At 49.0% G+C, this 21,686-nt stretch overlaps 1 protein-coding gene across 1 annotated transcript; it reads right to left on the bottom strand.

The window, feature by feature from the left end:
* Positions 1 to 826: 826 nt before the first annotated feature.
* LOC123117415 (probable calcium-binding protein CML18) lies at positions 827 to 1,803 on the bottom strand. The gene has a single exon (XM_044538179.1). The coding sequence runs from the start codon at positions 1,689 to 1,691 to the stop codon at positions 1,080 to 1,082; it is 612 nt and encodes a 203-aa protein (XP_044394114.1). The 5' UTR covers positions 1,692 to 1,803; the 3' UTR covers positions 827 to 1,079.
* Between the last annotated feature and the right edge of the window lie 19,883 nt (positions 1,804 to 21,686).

The following is a 21,686-nucleotide window of genomic DNA, read 5'->3' as shown; positions in this document are numbered from 1 at the left end:
CCCGATCTCGCGGTTGGCTGGAACGGAGCCCTCCGCCGAACCGGTGATGTTGCCGCCGATCCGATCCCACCGCCGTGCGACGCCCCGATGGAGAACCCGACCTAGATCGAAGACGACCTCGACCGAAACCCTGCCACCAGCACCGCCACACCGCGCCACCTCCTCCTAGCCCAGTCGCTGCCGGATCCAGCCGTCCCCACCTCCGGGAGACCAGCCGGACGAGGCGCCCCTTGTCCCCAATCTGACGGCCCGCGCCGCCGCCACGAGGGCCAGAGAAAGGAGGGAATGCCCCGCCGCCGCCCACGCCGCGCGGGCTTCGCCCGGCGGGCGCACTCCGGCGGCGGCGAGGGGGAGGCGACGCTGGGGAGGCGACGGCTATGACCCATCAAAAACCCGTCACCCACCCCTCCTGCACGCACGCGTCGTTTACCGCACTGCATTCAAGCCGACCCAAAGCATGTGTAGGCCGGTATTGATGCCGCAATGTGACTGGAGGGAGGGAGGGTGGCACTGACCGATGCGAACTCTCGGCAGCCGCCGCTTCAATGCGGGCGCGGACTCCAAGCTACGCCGCATCGAAGCGGCTGACCGGCCGTTCGCATGGCCCTTCGCATGGCCAGTACTTGCTGGAACTGGGAAGGAGAATTGCACGCCAAGGCATCGGAACGTACGTGTGTTGTGTACCTTCTCTGCTAAGGAAGATCACTCGATGCACGGTGCTGGAGCAGTATCTCAAACAAAATGAGCATGGATGTCATGTCACTGCCCACTCAGAAGGTAGAACGACCTTGGGTTACTTGGTCAAGGCACACATTTGAGCCGTGCATTTCCGCTCCACTAATTAATTAATTAATTAACTTGAAGCTTGTACACATCGATCTTATTATTCAACCAACGACACTGATCAAACATACTGGTTTCCTACAGTCGATCACAGTCGATTTCAAACGGATTAAAGGAACAAGCCGAAGCTACACACCAACGAAACAATGAAAAATATGGACATGAGCCACGCGACTTGAACAGTCTAGCTTCGCGGTGCGCCACTGTTTACCCAATTATACGTATTTCGTACGTGCTCAAACCGCGTGCTCCATCATGGCTTTGAACTCGGGGAACCCGAGCCCGCCGTCCACGCCGCCGTGGCGGGCGGCCGCGGCTGCGACCATCCTGGCGCAGTCCTCGTACCTGGCGCCCTCGGTCATCCCGAGCCTCCGCAGCACGCCCCACAGCTCCGCCGCGCTCACCAGCCCGTCCCCGTCCCGGTCGAACACCCCGAACGCCTCCCGCAGCTCCGCCTCCCCGGCCTCCTTGCTCCCCCACGCCACCTCCTCCACCACCCCCATCGCCTCGCATCCGCCACACACAACCATCCCGTCGTCGTCATCGTCGTCATTGCCACAGCGTCGTCGGCGCGGGACGAGGCCGAGGCTCGCAATGACCGCGGCGGCGTCGGAGCCGGACAGGCGCGCGTCGTCTTCGCTCGCGGCGCAGTGCTCGCAATGCTGCCCACGTGGAGCGGCCGCGGCGCTGCTGGCGTTGCCGGCGCCGTCGCCGGCGAGGAGGGCGAGGATGCTCCGGCCCGTGAGGATGGCGTTCTTGGCCAGGGGCTTGATGACGAGCGAGATCAGGAGAGATGACACCGACGCGACCAGGCCATTGTTGTGGCACGCTCTCGCGGCTTGGCACATGCTTGCGGTTGCGGCTGGCACTTACAGAGTTACAGTACTATGCAGATTGACAAACACCTGGAGATGGCGGTGTAAATTACTGAAGCAGTGCTGTTGATGTATATCCATGGACGATCGACTGCATATATATATAGGGGGACAGGCAGGATCAGACTTGGAGCGGGATGCACGCAAGCGCCAAACGTGGTGGAAGTTCGAGGCAAGTCGCAAGGAGTATGATACGGCTACTTTTTTGGTCTTCCCGGCCGTTGTTTTAACCCACTTCTTGTACTGGCCTTGCGCATGACTTTCAGACTTTGGTGGGTGATGATTAGTTTCCTACTAGCTAGTCTACATGTCTCAAAAAAAGTATAGCTGTTCATGTGAGTGGTACAGGCTGAAATTAAGCACAGTTGAGTCGTCGTGGAAGTTTCGCCTTAATTGTTCTTTGAGAAACAGTGAGTACAATGAAGAAGCATATGGCGCGTCATTGCGAAAGTTTACTCAATGAAAGTTTACTTTTAACAGTTTTGAGAAACACCGAGTACAATGAAGAAGCATGGCGCGTCATCGTAGAAGTTTCCTTTTAATTCTCATTCAGAAACACCAGGTACGGCGTCTACTAGCTAGAGATTAGAGAGTTTTTTTTTTTTGGCGAAAAAACTAGTGATTAGATAGAGTTAAAGAAATTCAAGATTAACGAAACCACCATATGTGTCCCGCCATCGTCTAAATTAAGCTATGCGATCCACTAGGTATCAAGGATTTAAGATAGAAGTAAAGCTTAAATTCGTGGAATGTTTTTTAAGGACGATAACCTATGGCCCTCACATCCATCGGCGTAAGTACCATCTATTGACGTATCCATCATTCAATTACAACACATACACTCCTACAAAATAACGCAGCTCATGCATCGAAAATGCAAGTGTGAGCTCAGGCTCCCATGGGCCTGAATTTTTGAAAATCCAAAATGCAAATGTGACCAAGTTTAAATTTTGGGAAAGATCTGAAAAAAGTTAACATGATCAACAGGTGGGAGTTTAGTTTACCCATATTGGGGCATTAGGGCATCTCTAGCCAATCCCCTAAAACATAGTGGAGTAAACTGCCGAGTTAGCTATAGTGGAGTAAATCTACATCACTAAGTTTCGGACGGACCTAGCCGAACTCCTAAGTGGAGTAAATTTTTGTTTTTGTCAAATTCTTTCATTTTTGGCCACTGAAATAAACTTGACTACTTTTTTTATTTTCTTCAACGACATCTTGATAGACCGGAGTACATAATTCATCAATTTTTCGCTAAGAGAACTGATCCAAAGAAAATTCGAACCATAATTAGACATTTTAATAGAAAATCCAACATCTATAACTACTCTCACTAGTTAGATTAATATTTTCACTATGTCTTCGTTGCCCACGCTGTTGCGGTTCTCTATCGTCTTCTTGAGGTTGCACACTTTATTCTTCTCCGGCTCCATGCAATTGGACATTGCGTCGTCTCTACTTTCATCTCTAGTCTCAACTCCAGCGAGGAGTGCATGAACGGTCTCACAAATTTCTTGCTATCCATAGACTGATGTACTTTTTTTTCCCAATACCAAAATTTGCATCCATCCTACACACAATTTTAATCAAACAATAAGCTACAAATTGCGACGAATCCGATGAATAACCGGACAAACAAGCACTCACCCCATCCTTTTTGCACTTGTAGAACACCCATCCGGGATGTTGCGGCGTGGTCAAAACTCGGCGCAGCCCCTGCCGCGGGCAGTGGTCACACTTCATGACCGGCAACGGGTAGCCGACGAGCTGCTGGGCTAGTGCCGAGCCCGGACGACTGCCGCCATGCGTAGCTGTGCCGGTGGCCGGTCGACGACTGAGATCCGAGCGCCTAGGAGAGGAGTTCATACCAAGATGTGGCGCAGAGTCGTTTGCGGGGGTTGCACGAGTAGGTACCCGTCAAATCCATCCCAAGCGTGACGGTGCTAGCATCCATACGTGTCGAATCCGGCGCCGGTGGCGAGGACCATAGATCTGTCGATTTAGGCGCTGGCGACGGCTAGAGGCCCAAATCCATGTGGGTGTGGACCGCGGCGGGTCCTTCGGAGCGTCAATGGCGACGAGTGGTCGTCGGCGTAGGCGGCAATGGGTGAGCCGGAGTAGTTGTGGCGCATGGGTAGGGTGGGAGCGGACAAAGGGATGGGAAGATTTTTTTGGTTCACCGCTCGGCGGAGGAGTAAATTTAGCAGTCTGTAGAGCCAAGTAGTAATTTTTTACTCCTTTATATGGTTTAGGAGTCCGGCTGGGTGCCTATCAAAGGAGTAAAATCAAAATTTTACTCCCCTATAGCCTTTTAGGGATCGCTTAGAGATGCTCTTAGGTAGGTCTCCACTTGTCCGTCACTTTGGCCCTTCTACATGCCATTTTCAACATTATCTTCTTGCGGCAGCGATTTTGTTAGCAAATCATGGCGTCGGCGTCTTCTAATCTATATCGACGACTTTCTAGCTGTTGTTTCTAAACACTTCTGAATTTGAACAAGTTTGCTTCACTGAGAGGGAGGCCCAAAGACGACAATGAGCTTTGCTCACAATGCGCCGTTGGTGGATGCATAAGGAAAAACATTTTGACGCCCCAAAAATTCTGGATGTAATTTTCAATTTATGTAACGGTGCTTCTGTATGGGTGTGTGCTACTTAATACTGCCAACCAAATACAACCAGCCTGGATCCAGTGGGTACGTAGCCTTCAGAATGGTCTACAAAATAAAATATAGAGCACACACAAGCGTATGCATGTTTATCTTGAAAATTCGTGTGTACCCCAGTTGGTTGGCAGGACTCGTAGAAGTGTGCGTTGGAACTTTCTACACTTGGAAACACCTACCCAATTGTTAAGCCAATCGAGTGTGAGAGAGAGGAGCGAGGGTGGAGCAAATTTCCAGAGTTGACCGGCCGGCGTCAAGTCAAGCGCGGTCGCGTAAACAAACGCACGGCGCACCGATGATGATATAGTAATGCCAATAAAGTCGTGATGACTGATGTATGCAGCTTCGAATCCAAGGCGCGGCAAAAGCGCGTGCGGTGCCGGCCAGACGAGCGACACCACTGTCCTTTTCGCTGTCCACTGGCTACAGACTAAAGTGACATTATTGGAAAGTTGCTAGGTGGGAAACTCCCGGGAAATTCTGTTGGCCCTGTTGATACTCTAACTCAGTTAGAGGTTAGAGTTAGATTCTAACTCTAAATTAACCTTAAACTAATTCTAATCAAAAAGCTGTTTGGATGGTAGGGTTAGATTGACAATAAAATATTCTTTCTCAAGCATTTGACTACTTTGGACCTTGTTTGAATGGGAGGGGTAACTTTTTTTACTATTTTTCTAGTGGGTCCAAGAGAACTAACCCAAATAAGCTCCTCTAGTGTGGGCTAGTTTTTTGGGGTGGGTTAGATCCAACTAACCCAAACTAACCCATCATGTTTGGATACTTTTGGGTTGTTTGAGCCCCAACTAACTAAAACTAACTCTAACATAGGGATCCAAACAGGGCCGTTGATCGACGTCCCCGTTTACTATTCCCACATCGTACTGTCCAATCGGACACATCAAACATTCACGGACGCGTCCATGGACACGTACAGGGGAGTCGGCCATCTAACCGCGTGCACCAAACAGAGAGAGGACACCGACAAGCGTTGGATACATGCTGCGTCCGTGACCGGACAAGTTGTGGCGGTGGTGACTAGGTGAAGTGGTAGCCCGCGTAGAGGCCGATCATATAGGGCACGCTCGGCGTGACAACCATGAAGGAGGCTGTAGAATTCTACTGTGCACCAGCTGCGTGGCCGCGTAGTATTACGTTCCCTGCAGCTCCTCCGGCCATAGCAGTGACTGCATGGGCACCGCCTCCCGCCTGGTCACCTTCTTTGCCGGACGAGGTGACGGTTGATCGTTCGCCGCAACTGCTACCTCCTTGATCTTCTGTTTGCGCCATTGCTCAGTGTGTGTCATCGAGTTGGCCTTGCCGCCACCTTTGGGTCCTCCGTCTCCGGCTTTGGTGGCACGGTGAACATCTTCATGTTGTCATGTGGCTCCATCGCGGTGGTGGACGGTGAAAAGAACAGAAACTGGGGTGGAGGGAGGCAGCGATCGGAGCGGGGAGGGTGGGAAAGGGTAGGCTTTCGCGCGAAAATAGCATGGCATGGTCAGAATGCGTGGGCTCTGCCTTGGTTTTGGCTGAGTTTGGATTATCAGACGTCTACATAGCGGGGGTCTCAACACTCACAAATCTCCCTCAGTGTTACAATCGGTTTCTGGGATTTCGGACGCCTGGACACTCCACGAACATTTGAGGCATGGCATTAGGGTATCTCCAACAACGACCCGCAAATTTCCTCCCGCAGGCAGGGGAAACCAGTCCGCGGACACGGATGCGGGAGGCCACCATCCAACATTGTCCGCATACATTTTAACTACCATCCTAACTAACCAGACGAAAATCATGCAAACATGGCCGGATTTCATTCAAATTTAGGACATAATTTACATAAATGGGCGGCATGCATGCAGACACGGCGGGTTTTCATTACATTTTTCAAACATTTAGAACAAAAAAACTACGGCGGCCGCCAATGTCCAAGCTCCTTGTTGTTCCCTTCCTGGGACCGCCTCCTCCATCCGCTATCTCCATGAACGCTGGTGATAAGACCCATGAAGTGAAGGTGCGGTCTCTGGCGAGAAAGAGTAGAGCACAGAAGAAGGTCTGGCCAACTTGGGACACACGAGGCCCTGCCGCCTCCCGTGCCCTACTCATCCTCGAAGGAGTCCACGGCCTGTCTGTTGCCGGTGGACGTGAGGTCCACGATGGAAATGGTGTCGCCGCTGTTGTCGTCCCATCGAGCCACCGGATAGTTTGTCGACAGCTCATAGGAGGCACATGTGGCATTGTTCTCCTCCGCGATCGCCTGGAGCTGGGCCTCCGCGGAGGCCGCTTCTTGTCGAACGACAGCTTGAGCGCGGACGACCTAGTAGATCGCACGCTACTCTGTGATGAAGTTGGGGTTCGCTGCGGCCATGGCCGCCACGCCCTCCTTGCTCATGTGCGTGTCGTCGATTTGTCCCTCCGCCAGCCGGTGCTGCTTCAAGAGGAATAGGTTGTACCGATTTCCCTCCTGCGCCCGCTGGAACACCGACATAGGTGAAGGAAATATGCCCTAGAGGCAATAATAAAGTTATTATTTATTTCCACATATCATGATAAATGTTTATTATTCATGCTAGAATTGTATTTCCGGAAACATAATACATGTGTGAATACATAGACAAAGATAGTGTCACTAGTATGCCTCTACTTGACTAGCTCGTGAATCAAAGATGGTTAAGTTTCCTAACCATAGACATGAGTTGTCATTTGATTAATGAGATCACATCATTAGGAGAATGATGTGATTGACTTGACCCATTCTGTTAGCTTAGCACTTGATCGTTTAGTATGTTGCTATTGCTTTCTTCATGACTTATACATGTTTCTATGACTATGAGATTATGTAACTCCCGCTTACCGGAGGAACACTTTGTGTGCTACCAAACATCACAATGTAACTGGGTGATTATAATGGTGCTCTACAGGTGTCTCCAAAGGTACTTGTTGAGTTGACATATTTCGAGATTAGGATTTGTCACTCTGATTGTGGGAGAGGTATCTTTGGGCCCTCTCGGTAATGCACATCACTATAAGCCTTGCAAGCAATGTAGCTAATGAGTTAGTTACAGGATGATGCATTACGTAACAAGTAAAGAGACTTGCCGGTAACGAGATTGAACTAGGTATTGAGATACCGACGATCGAATCTCGGGCAAGTAACATACCGATGACAAAGGGAACAACGTATGTTGTTATGTGGTTTGACCGATAAAGATCTTCGTAGAATATGTAGGAGCCAATATGAGCATCCAGGTTCCGCTATTGGTTATTGACCGGAGACGTGTCTCGGTCATGTCTACATAGTTCTCGAACCCGTAGGGTCCGCACGCTTAAAGTTAGATCACAGTTATATTATGAGTTTATGTGTTTTGATGCACCAAAGGTTGTTCGGAGTCCCGGATGTGGTCACGGACATGATGAGGAGTCTCGAAATGGTCGAGACATGAAGATTGATATATTGGACGACTATGTTCGGACACCGGAATGGTTCCGGGATGTTTCGGGCATATACCGGAGTACCGGGGGTTTCCGGACCGCCCCGGAAGCTATTGGGCCTTATGGGCCTTAGTGGAAAGGAGAGAGGGAGCCCAGGAGGTGGCGCGCGGCCCCCCTTGCCCCAATCCGAATTGGGAAAGGGAAGGGGGCGGCGGCCCCCCTTCTCCTTCCTTCTCTCCACCTCCTCCTTCCCCCTTCTCCTACTTGGAATAGGAAAGGGGGGGAGCAAACCTACTTGTAGTAGGATTGCCCCCCCTTGGGCGGGCCTCTCCCCTTGGTCGGCCCTCTCCTCCTCCCCCCTTTATATACGGAGGAGGGGGGCACCCCATAGACACAACAATTGATCATTGATCTTTTAGGCGTGTGCGGTGCCCCCCTCCACCATAGTCCACCTCGATAATATCGTAGCGGTGCTTAGGCAAAGCCCCACGTCGGTAGAACATCATCATCGTCACCACAACATCATGCTGATGGAACTCTCCCTCGACATTCGGCTGGATCGGAATTCGAGGGACGTCATCGAGCTGAACGTGTGCAAGAACTCGGAGGTGCCGTGGTTTCGGTGCTTGATCGGTCGGGCCATGAAGACGTACGACTACATCAACCACGTTGTGCTAACGCTTCCACTTTCGGTCTATGAGGGTACGTGGACACACTCTCCCCTCTCGTTGCTATGCATCACCATGGTCTTGCATGTGTGTAGGAATTTTTTTGAAATTACTACGTTCCCTAACAGTGGCATCCGAGCCGAGGTTTTATGTGTTGATGTTATATGCACGAGTAGAACACAAGTGTGTTGTGGGCGATACAAGTCATACTGCTTACCAGCATGTCATACTTTGGTTCGGCGGTACTGTTGGATGAAGCGGCCCGGACCGACATTACGCGTACGCTTACGCGAGACTGGTTCTACCGACGTGCTTTGCACACAGGTGGCTGGCGGGTGTCAGTTTCTCCAACTTTAGTTGAACCGAGTGTGGCTACGCCCGATCCTTGAGAAGGTTAAAACATCACTAACTTGACAAACTATCATTGTGGTTTTGATGCGTAAGTAAGAACGGTTCTTGCTCAGCCCGTAGCAGCCACGTAAAACTTGCAACAACAAAGTAGAGGACGTCTAACTTGTTTTTGCAGGGCATGTTGTGATGTGATATGGTCAAGACGTGATGTTATATTTTATTGTATGAGATTATCATGTTTTGTAACCGAGTTATCGGCAACTGGCAGGAGCCATATGGTTGTCGCTTTATTGTATGCAATGCAATCACCCTGTAATTGCTTTACTTTATCACTAAGCGGTAGCGATAGTCGTAGAAGCAATAGTTGGCGAGACGACAACGATGCTACGATGGAGATCAAGGTGTCGCGCCGGTGACGATGGTGATCATGACGGTGCTTCGGAGATGGAGATCACAAGCACAAGATGATGATGGCCATATCATATCACTTATATTGATTGCATGTGATGTTTATCTTTTATGCATCTTATCTTGCTTTGATTGACGGTAGCATTTTAAGATGATCTCTCACTAAATTTCAAGATAAAAGTGTTCTCCCTGAGTATGCACCGTTGCCAAAGTTCGTCGTGCCCAGACACCACGTGATGATCGGGGTGTGATAAGCTCTACGTCCATCTACAACGGGTGCAAGCCAGTTTTGCACACGCAGAATACTGAGGTTAAACTTGACGAGCCTAGCATATGCAGATATGGCCTCGGAACACTGAGATCGAAAGGTCGAGCGTGAATCATATAGTAGATATGATCAACATAGTGATGTTCACCATTGAAAACTACTCCATTTCACATGATGATCGGTTATGGTTTAGTTGATTTGGATCACGTGACCACTTAGATGATTAGAGGGATGTCTATCTAAGTGGGAGTTCTTAAGTAATATGATTAATTGAACTTAAATTTATCATGAACTTAGTACCTGATAGTATTTTGCTTGTCTATGTTTGTTGTAGATAGATGGCCCGTGTTGTTGTTCTGTTGAATTTTAATGCGTTTCTTGAGAAAGCAAAGTTGAAAGATGATGGTAGCAATTACACGGACTGGGTTCGTAACTTGAGGATTATCCTCATTGCTGCATAGAAGAATTACGTCCTGGAAGCACCGCTAGGTGCCAAACCTGCTACAGGAGCAACACTAGATGTTATGAACGTCTGGTAGAGCAAAGCTGATGACTACTCGATAGTTCAGTGTGCCATGCTTTACGGCTTAGAACCGAGACTTCAACGACGTTTTGAATGTCATGGAGCATATGAGATGTTCCAGGAGTTGAAGTTAATATTTCAAGCAAATGCCCAGATTGAGAGATATGAAGTCTCCAATAAGTTCTACAGCTGCAAGATGGAGGAGAATAGTTATGTCAGTGAGCATGTACTCAGAATGTCTGGGTATAACAATCACTTGATTCAATTGGGAGTTAATCTTCTGGATGATAGCGTCATTGACAGAATTCTTCAATCACTGCCACCAAGCTACAAGAGCTTCGTGATGAACTATAATATGCAAGGGATGGATAAGACAATTCTTGAGCTCTTCGCAATGCTAAAGGCTGCGGAGGTAGAAATCAAGAAGGAGCATCAAGTGTTGATGGTCAATAAGACCACCAGTTTCAAGAAAAAGGGCAAAGGAAAAAAGAAGGGGACTTCAAGAAGAACAGCAAACAAGTTGCTGCTTAAGAGAAGAAACCCAAGTCTGGACCTAAGCCTGAGACTGAGTGCTTCTACTGCAAACAGACTGGTCACTGGAAGCAGAACTGCCCCAAGTATTTGGCGGATAAGAAGGATGGCAAGGTGAACAAAGGTATATGTGATATACATGTTATTGATGTGTACCTTACCAGAGCTCGCAGTAGCACCTAATATTTGCAATTCGAAATAGGAACTACGGATTAAGCGGACACTGGCTAAGGACGAGGTGATGATGCGTGTGGGAAATGGTTCCAAAGTCGATGTGATCGCCGTCGGCACGCTACCTCTACATCTACCTTCGGGATTAGTTTTAGACCTAAATAATTGTTATTTGGTGCCAGCATTGAGCATGAACATTATATCTTGATCTTGTTTGATCGAGACGGTTATTCATTTAAATCTAAGAATAATGGTTGTTCTATTTATATGAGTAATATATTTTATGGTCATGCACCCTTAAAGAATGGTCTATTTTTGATGAATCTCGATAGTAGTGATACACATATTCATAATGTTGAAGCCAAAAGATGAAGAGTTGATAATGATAGTGCAACTTATTTGTGGCATTACCGTTTAGGTCATATTGGTGTAAAGTGCATGAAGAAACTCCATACCGATGGACTTTTGTAATCACTTGATTATGAATCACTTGATACTTGCGAACCATGCCTCATGGGCAAGATGACTAAAACATCGTTCTCCGGAACTATGGAGCGAGCAACTGATTTGTTGGAAATCATACATACTAATGTATGTGGTCCAATGAATGTTGAGGCTCGCGGCGGGTATCGTTATTTTCTCACCTTCACAGATGATTTGAGCAGATATGGGTATATCTACTTAATGAAACATAAGTCTGAAACATTTGAAAAATTCAAAGAATTTCAGAGTGAAGTTGAAAATCATCGTAACAAAAAAATAAAGTTTCTACGATCTGATCGTGGAGGAGAATATTTGAGTTACGAGTTTGGTTTATATTTGAAGCAATGCGGAATAGTTTCGCAACTCACGCCACCCGGAAAAGCACACCGTAATGGTGTATCCGAACGTCGTAATTGTACTTTACTAGATATGGTGCGATCTATGATATCTCTTACCGATTTACCGCTATCGTTTTGGGGTTATGCTTTAGAGACGTCCGCATTCACGTTAAATAGGGCACCATCAAAATCCGTTGAGACGACGCCTTATGAACTGTGGTTTGGCAAGAAACCAAAGTTGTCGTTTCTTAAAGTTTGGGGCTGCGATGCTTATGTGAAAAAGCTTCAACCCGATAAGCTCGAACCCAAATCGGAGAAATGTGTCTTCATAAGATACCCAAAGAAAACTGTTGGGTACACCTTCTATCACAGATCCGAAGGCAAGACATTTGTTTCCAAGAATGGATCCTTTCTAGAGAAGGAGTTTCTCTTGAAAGAAGTTAGTGGGAGGAAAGTAGAACTTGATGAGGTAACTGTACCTGCTCCTTTATTGGAAAATAGTTCATCACAGAAACCGGGTCCTGTGACGACTACACCAATAAGTGAGGAAGCTAATGATATTGATCATGAAACTTCAGATCAAGTTACTACAGAACCTCGTAGGTCAACCAGAGTAAGATCCGCACCAGAGTGGTGCGATAATCCTGTTCTGGAGGTCATGTTACTTGACCATGGCGAACCTACGAACTATGAGGAAGCGATGATGAGCCCAGATTCCGCAAAATGGCTCGAGGCCATGAAATGTGAGATGGGATCCATGTATGAGAACAAAGTGTGGACTTTGGTTGACTTGCTCGATGATCGGCAAGCCATCGAGAATAAATGGATCTTCAAGAAGAAGACTGACGCTGATGGTAATGTTACTATCTACAAATCTCGACTTGTTGCGAAAGGTTTTTGACAAGTTCAAGGTGTTGACTACGATGAGACTTTCTCACCCATAGCAATGTTTAAGTCTGTCCGAATCATGTTAGCAATTGCCGCATTTTATGATTATGAAATTTGGCAAATGGATGTCAAAACTGCATTCCTAAATGGATTTCTGGAAGAAGAGTTGTATATGATGCAACCAGAAGGTTTTGTCGATCCAAAGGATGCTAACAAAGTGTGCAAGCTCTAGAAATCCATTTATGGACTGGTGCAAGCCTCTCGGAGTTGGAATAAACGCTTTGATAGTGTGATCAAAGCATATGGTTTTATACAGACTTTTGGAGAAGCCTGTATTTACAAGAAAATGAGTGGGAGCTCTGTAGCATTTCTAATATTATATGTGGACGGCATATTATTGATTGGAAATGATATAGAATTTCTGGATAGCATAAAAGAATACTTGAATAAAAGTTTTTCAATGAAAGACCTCGGTGAAGCTGCTTACATAATGGGCATCAAGATCTATAGAGATAGATCAAGACGCTTAATTGGACTTTCACAAAGTACATACCTTGATAAAGTTTTGAAAAAGTTCAAAATGGATCAAGCAAAGAAAGGTTCTTGCCTGTAATACAAGGTGTGAAATTGAGTCAGACTCAATGCCCGACCACTGCAGAAGATAGAGAGAAAATGAAAGAAGTTCCCTATGCTTCAGCCATAGGCTCTATCATGTATGCAATGCCGTGTACCAGACCTGATGTGTGCCTTGCTATTAGTCTAGCAGGGAGGTACCAAAGTAATCCAGGAGTGGATCACTGGACAATGGTCAAGAACATCCTGGAATACCTGAAAAGGACTAAGGATATGTTTCTCGTTTATAGAGGTGACAAAGAGCTAGTCATAAATGGTTACGTCGATGCAAGCTTTGACACTGATCCGGACGATTCTAAATCACAAACCGGATACATGTTTATATTGAATGGTGGAGCTGTCAGTTGGTGCAGTTCTAAACAAAGCGTCATGGCGGGATCTACATGTGAAGCGGAGTACATAGCTGCTTCGGAAGCAGCAAATGAAGGAGTCTAGATGAAGGAGTTCATATCCGATCTAGGTGTCATACCTAGTGCATCGGGTCCAATGAAAATCTTTTGTGACAATACTGGTGCAATTGCCTTGGCAAAGAAATCCAGATTTCACAAGAGAACCAAGCACATCAAGAGACGCTTCAATTCCATCCAGGACCAAGTCCAGGTGGGAGACATAGAGATTTGCAAGATACATACGGATCTGAATGTTGCAGACCCGTTGACTAAGCCTCTTCCACGAGCAAAACATGATCAGCACCAAGGCTCCATGGGTGTTAGAATCATTACTGTGTAATCTAGATTATTGACTCTAGTGCAGGTGGGAGACTGAAGGAAATATGCCCTATAGGCAATAATAAAGTTATTATTTATTTCCTCATATCATGATAAATGTTTATTATTCATGCTAGAATTGTATTACACGGAAACATAATACATGTGTGAATACATAGACAAACATAGTGTCACTAGTATGCCTCTACTTGACTAGCTCGTGAATCAAATATGGTTAAGTTTCCTAACCATAGACATGAGTTGTCATTTGATTAACAAGATCACATCATTAGGAGAATGATGTGATTGACTTGGCCCATTCCGTTAGCTTAGCACTTGATCATTTAGTATGTTGCTATTGCTTTCTTCATGACTTATACATGTTCCTATGACTATGAGATTATGTAACTCCCACTTACCGGAGGAACACTTTGTGTGCTACCAAACGTCACAACATAACTGGTTGATTATAAAGGTGCTCTACAGGTGTCTTCAAAGGTACTTGTTGAGTTGACGTATTTCGAGATTAGGATTTGTCACTCCGATTGTCGGAGAGGTATCTCTAGGCCCTCTCGGTAATGCACATCACTATAAGCCTTGCAAGCAATGTACCTAATGAGTTAGTTACGGGATGATGCATTACGTAACGAGTAAAGAGACTTGCCGGTAACGAGATTGAATTAGGTATTGAGATACCAACGATCGAATCTCGGGAAAGTAGCATACCGATGACAAAGGGAACAACGTATGTTGTTATGCGGTTTGACCGATAAAGATCTTCGTAGAATATGTAGGAGCCAATATGAGCATCCAGGTTCCGCTACTGGTTATTGACCGGAGATGTGTCTTGGTCATGTCTACATAGTTCTCGAACCCATAGGGTCCGCACGCTTAATGTTAGATGACAGTTATATTATGAGTTTATGTGTTTTGATATACCGAAGGTTGTTCGGAGTCCCGGATGTGATCACGGACATGACAAGGAGTCTTGAAATGGTCGAGACATGAAGATTGATATATTGGACGACTATGTTCGGACACCGGAATGGTTTCGGGAGGTTTCGGGCATATACCGGAGTACCGGGGGTTTCCGGACCGCCCCGGAAGCTATTGGGCCTTATGGGCCTTAGTGGAAAGGATAGAGGGAGGCCAGGAGGTGGCGCGCGGCCCGCCTTGCCCCAATCCGAATTGGGAAAGGGAAAGAGGCTGCGGCCCCCCTTCTCCTTCCTTCTCTCCACCTCCTCCTTCCCCCTTCTCCTACTTGGAATAGGAAGGGGGGGGAACCTACTTGGAGTAGGATTGCCCCCCCTTGAGCGCGCCTCTCCCCTTGGCCGGCCCTATCCTCCTCCCCCCTTTATATACGGAGGAGGGGGGCACCCCATAGACACAACAATTGATCATTGATCTTTTAGCCGTGTGCGGTGGCCCCCTCCACCATAGTCCTCCTCGATAATATCATAGCGGTGCTTAGGCGAAGCCCTGCGTCGGTAGAACATCATCATCGTCACCACACTGTCGTGCTGACGGAACTCTCCCTCGACACTCGGGTGGATCGGAGTTCGAGGGACGTCATCGAGCTGAACGTGTGCAAGAACTCGGAGGTGCTGTGCTTTCGGTGCTTGATCGGTCGGGCCGTGAAGACGTACGACTACATCAACCGCGTTGTGCTAACCCTTTCGCTTTCGATCTACGAGGGTACGTGGACACACTCTTCCATCTCGTTGCTATGCATCACCATGATCTTGCGTGTGCGTAGGAATTTTTTTGAAATTACTACAATCCCCAACAATAGGCGCCGTCGCAGGATGCACCTCTGCCATGGTGTTGTTGTAGTGCGCCTGTGCCTGATCGATGGTGAAGCCGGCGTGCACAGGCAAGGGACACCGGTGCGGTGTTGTCGGAGGTTGGAGATCTCGGGTGAGCTGGCCGGCAAGCCGGCCTCGATCCGCCTGGCACGGCGGCTCCGCTAGGCGACTATAAGGGCGGGCACCTCGTGTGTCATCTCTGTGGAAAGGGTCACCCACAGAGCTTCGCCGCCTGCAGACATGGCGGATGCGGTGCAAATGAGGAGGATGGGTAGCGGCTTATGTTGTGGCGTGGAGTTAGCCGGGTGTGGCCGCGTTGTAAATAGCGGATTCCAGTGAGCCCAGACGACCAGGGGCATAAATGCGTGGCACCAGAGTGGGTTTCTCGGCCAGCGAGCCTGCTTAATGGCGGCATACAGATGGACGACGCATTGCACAGACGTGGTAGATATCCATCTCATCCCGTCCAGTAACGTCTCTCCAGCATTTAACAGGCGCGAACACCGGGGACGCGTCGCGGGCGACGCCCTCAGCCGGTGCGCCACTTCAATGACGGAGGCGGTGAGAGGTCGCGTCCGCTCTACACCGGCTTCAATGTGGAGCGACCGCTCTATAGCGGCATGAGTGAGCCGAGCACAGGCGCGGACGCCGAGAACGCGCAGGGGCAAGAGAGGAGGGGGTTTGGGTGGGCTAGAGTGGTCATAAGCAAGCGTGGATGCTGTCCGGACGTCCGCAAAGCCCCTCCATCTTTGTCTCTGGTTTACGGAAGAAAGTACGTTGCACAACACTTTGGACCGCGCGATTCGGATGGTTACGGACAATTGATACATGACCGCGTTAAATGACACAATACTTCAGACCACGCGATTCGAATGGTTGCGGGCAATTTGAGGGTTGGTATTGGTGATGCAAAAAATGTCCAAACATTTAGGGGCGATTTGGTGGTCCCGTTGGAGCTGCCCTAGCTTACTAGGGCAAAGCTAGCATCGGTATTTCTGGTGTGCTCTGGCCGTTCGAGCCCATGCATGCAGGCTGCAGCTCACGCAAGGGAGAAAACATTCGGACCCGTTCACACTCGCACGGATCCCTCTACGGCTCGCTCAACCTGGCTTTGCTTGGATCACTCTCACCCACTGCACTATGCCTATCGTAATGGAAACCTGCCTCACGGAACGGAAAGCGGCAACGACTGGACTCTGCGTCTGCGTGCCCCCCAGGTCTGGCTTGACTTGAGAGGGTCTTGCGAGGACGAGACAGTGCAGCCTATCATGGCTTCCCTTCAGGAAGAAACTGCCATGAAAATCAGGCGAGTAGTCTACTTCGACAGTCTACTTGGCTCAACTCCATCACACAAACGATTCTCTTCTCAAGCAGGGTGTGTGGAAATTTTGGGATCAACCTAAGCATAAATTATTCGCGCGGCTAGTCATCCAAAAGCGGGTGTGGACAATAGAACGGCTATAACGGAGAGGTTGCCAAATCGTGGGTTGTGTCAAATATGCAAGAGTGAGCCGAAGACGACGACATATACCTTGTTCTTGTTCATGTGTAGATTCTCAAGACGCATATGCAACGAAATCAAGGAATGTTCAAGTGTTGGCCAAATCTTGTTCACAGGAACACACCGGTCTGGCCTCAAGTTAAGTTGGGGCATCAAAGACTTCAAGGATCACCAAATCAAACATCACCAAATATCCATGGACACGTCTGGCACGCACCATCCAACTGCATCCTCTAAAATTCCATGGATATCATTTTTTTATTGATCTTTGTGTTACTTTTTGCAAGGAAAAAGACCCTAAAACGACTAAACAACAACAAAAACCTAATCTAGCCCTCGTTGTCATGGAAGGTGAGGTCGACCTCCACATCGGACGGTCCGGCCTCGTCATTGTTGGGGGCCGATGTGAACGAGTCAAAGGCGCCGACGTGTGCTTTGTTGGCATCAACATCATGCTCCCCGGCGCCTCGTTGTCCTCGTCCTCTGGCTCCTCGAAGAGCCGGGCGCACATGCTTCCTTGACGCGAGGCCTCCAACGCTCACGGGTACTGTGCAGGCGTTCTGTATGGATGCAAGCACCACTCGGTTCACGTCCACGTTGCCCAAGTCCACCTCAACCATGGCCGCGACTAAAAGTTGGACACACGCTTCCCCTCCGACTAAGCCTCCGCCAACAGGTGTTCCTCCAAGAGCGCCAAGTTGTAATGATCTGCAGCAGCCTGAAGCGAACAACGGCGCAGTGTGGACGACCATCGCCTCCTACTCCACCTCGGGCACTTCGTCCTTCACCGCGACGTCTGCCATGGCCATTGGGTTATCGTCCACCAATACTATCCTCCGCCGAGCTCAGCTCCAGAGAGCTCGGATGTCGCCCCGCCTAAAGGTGTCCGAACGGTTTGGTCCAGATATTTGGGGGTGTTTCGGCATTCTACATTGCGTTGGAGATGCCTTAGTATGGGTATCTCACTATTTCTATTTCGGGATTGCTAAATCTCAATAGACCGAGACTGAGCTATATTCGTGAGATCTTATGTGGAGATCCCTGAACAAAATCCTTTTCAAATTTTATGTTCTTTTTTATATGTTATTGCGCTACATGACAGACTTGGTGGGATCTAAGCCACATCCTTTCTATTGTATAGTACTACTCCCTCCGTTACTAAATACTCCATCCGTTCTTAAATATAAGTTTTTGTAGAAATTTCACTATGAACTACATACGGAGCAAAACGAGTGAATCTACATTCTAAAATGCATCTGCATACATCCGTATGTAGTTCATAGTAGAATCTCTCCAAAGACTTATATTTAGAAACGGAGGGAGTATAAGTCTTTGTAGTAATTCCACTAGATGGACTACATACGGAATAAAATGAATGAATATACACTTAAAATGCGTCTATATACATTCGTATGTGGTTCATAGTGGAATGGCTTATATTTAGGAACGGAGGAAGTATTTCTTATTTCTCGTGTGCTCTGACCGTTCGAGCCCATGCAGGCTAAATTTCGTGTTTTGACCCTTTTCTGAAACCTATTCGAGATCTGACCCCGGTTCGTAAAAATTTCGGAATCTGACCCTTTCTTACCGCCAAGGCCCCTAGCGGTAAGAAAGACCCCTACCGCCAAACAGGCTGGCGGTAGGCTGTACAACCCTACCGCCAAGGTGTCCGGCGGTAGGTGCCAGCGTGCACTGTGTTCCATACTTAGGAAAAAAACAACCCTACCGCCAGAGGCCTTGGCGGTAGGTTGTTATACCCTACCGCCAGCCGCCAGTGGCCTTGGCGGTAGGCTGTTATACCCTACCGCCAGGGGGCTTGGCGGTAAGAAAAGGGTCAGATCTCAAAAATTTTACAAACCAGGGTCAGATTTTGAATAAGTTATGAAAACGGGTCAAAACACGAAATTTCATGCAGCTGACACAAGGGAGAAAACATCCACACCTGTTCACACGCATCCCTCTACGTCCCGCACAACCTAGCTTGCTTGCATCACTCTCACGGTCTCACCCACTGCAGTACGCATACGCGTGGCGTGGGGGAGCAGGTTATACTGTACTGGTTTTATTTACAAACACGGTTCGTCCGTATCCCTAACGGAAACCTGCCCCACGTAACAGAAATGGGAAACGACTCTGTCCCCCAGATCCGGCCTTGACTTGGGAGGTCTTTTGCCAGGACCAGGACTGGGGGGCGACATTGCGGACAAAATTTCTGTTCTGACCTTTACAGCAAACTTAAGCACAAATTGACCCTGCTTCTGAAATATTTTTGAATTTGACTTTTTATGGTCACGCCAACGTCCATGGCGTCTGGGTTGCATGGGAGACGCCACGGTGCCTGGCGTTTGGCCCTGACCCACACTCGTCCGGTTGGTGCTGACATGGCAAAGACGAAACGCCATTGATCTTGGCGTCTGGTCGAAACGCCGTAGCCGTTGGCGTTTGGTCCTTTGTATTTCTCAGCCCGCACACATGCATACAACAATTGATCGGTTTCTTCATTCTTTGTCCTCGTCCGATGCACCATGCCAGTACAACGTCGATTGGAACTTTAAAACTCAAAAGAACATGTCTATAAATTCTTGCACTCCATCTCCTCACTCTATAATTCTGTGCTCAGTCCTTTCCACTTCTCTCCTTTGTCATTCTACTCCTATGTGCGTGTCGTTGATGCCGCGGGCTGAAGTGGCAGTGGCGCTGCTCGCCTGGGTGTGCCCGTCGCCAACAGAGCCCGGAGCACTAATAGCAACCCTGGGCGCGCGCGAACACAAAGTAAAAGGGAGTACCCTACAAAACTTAGCTTAGCTTTTTGATAGTTTTCTCTTTTATTAAGGCATCTTCAAGGCAGACTCGCAAACCCTCGCAAACGTTTGGACCGCGCTATCCAGACCGCGCAAGCAATCCAAAGTGGTCCTGTATCGGTTCGCAGGGCAGTCCGGCCGTGATTTATCCCGCAAATCATAGACAAACGTGGGGCCTTTGCATGATTCCGGACCGCTCCCAAGCCTATTTCTGACCGCCCCTCTCGTGCTTTTCTTCTGACGCACACACCGCTAACCACGCCGCATTCATGCTGCCACAGAGCATGCAGCAGCCGACATTGATGCAGAGATGTGATCGAAGGGAGGGAGGATAGCGTTGACCGACGCGACCTCTCGACAGCCGTCGCTTCAATGCGGACGCAAGTTCCCGAGGAACCAACTCTAGCTGATATGCCGCATTGAAGCGGACCGCCCCTTCGCTTGGCCCTCGCCGCGACAATTGAACCAGATCGAACGCCGCGTGAAGGAGGAGCCGGCCACGCCCCCGCACCACCGTGGCGTCTAGATCAGACACCACGTAAAGGACGAGCTTGTGTCCCCGCCACGTAGCCGGTACGGCCGCATTGACGCGACGTTCTCGCGGCCGCGCCTCCACCGCCTCACCGTCAAGGAGGAGGTGCCGCCCGCGATCAAGAAGGCGCGAGGCCACCTCCTCCACTACCGCAGTGGTGCCTCGGTCTCAAGGGACGTCATGTCTAAGGCGGAGCGCGCGGCTCGACAACAGGAGAGGTATGACCAGGACAATGCCAGTCACCGCTCCGCGTTCGCCAAGGGCGACATGGCCGCCGAACTGGGTCCGCAACGATACAAACCTCGCCACCGTGTGGGCACTCGACCGCTCTGTGACCACCGCGGAGACGGCCGCCAGTCGTCACCGCTGCCTTGACGGCGAGTTTGCCAGGATCGACGAGGAGTGATCGCTTAGCGACTGCTCTGCCAACGCCGGTCGCGGCAAGGCCGCCGCTAGGGCTCCGAAGGCCACGTCGGTAGTGGTCGCAGCGGCACTCCGCACGACGCAGCAGGAGGCGGAGCAGCTCCCCCGCGAGCAGCAGGTAGTCGCGGCCCTCCGGTGTCGTACCTCCGCTGGAGGGACCACGACGATGATGACGACGATGGCACCGACGGAGACGGCGGTGCGGCAGGGCGTGGCGGCATAGGGTTTATGTTTTTTTCTAGCGTTTTAGTGAAACGGTCGAAATATCAACCTTTTTATGTAAATGATATTCGAACTTGAATGAAATCCGTCCGATTTGATCGAATTTCTTGAGGTTGGTTTGAATTGTTGGCTGGATGTACGCGGCTAGGGTTGGATGTCGTCCTCCCGTATCCGTGTCCGCGGACGGATCCTCGCGCCTTTTTGTGGACGAATGCGGAAAAAAGTTGTTGATTACTGTTAAACATGTCCTTAGGTGTTATAGGAGAGAAGGGAAAGAAAGCACCCAGGTTGCACATACAGGGCCAGGCATGCATGCATTGCATGCACACCAGGAACAGATGAACAACCAAGCGAGGAAGCATTCGTGTACATGCATGCGTATAGATGGTGACCAGACGCCAAGATCAATGGCGTTTCGTCTTTGCCATGTCAGCACCAACCAGACGAGTGTGGATCAAGGCCAAACGCCAGGCACAGTCTCCCATGCAACCCAGACGCCATAGACGTTGGCGTGACCAAAAAAGGTCAGATTCGAAAATATTTCAGAAGCAGGGTCAATTCGTGCTTAAGTTTGCTGTAAAGGTCAGAACAGAAATTTTGTCCCGACATTGCACCACA

The sequence above is a fragment of the Triticum aestivum genome, chromosome 5B (genome assembly GCF_018294505.1).
Source record: "Triticum aestivum cultivar Chinese Spring chromosome 5B, IWGSC CS RefSeq v2.1, whole genome shotgun sequence".
Taxonomy (NCBI): domain Eukaryota; kingdom Viridiplantae; phylum Streptophyta; class Magnoliopsida; order Poales; family Poaceae; genus Triticum; species Triticum aestivum.
Note: the sequence above shows the minus strand (reverse complement) of the source record. Positions and strands in the feature narration are given on the sequence as shown.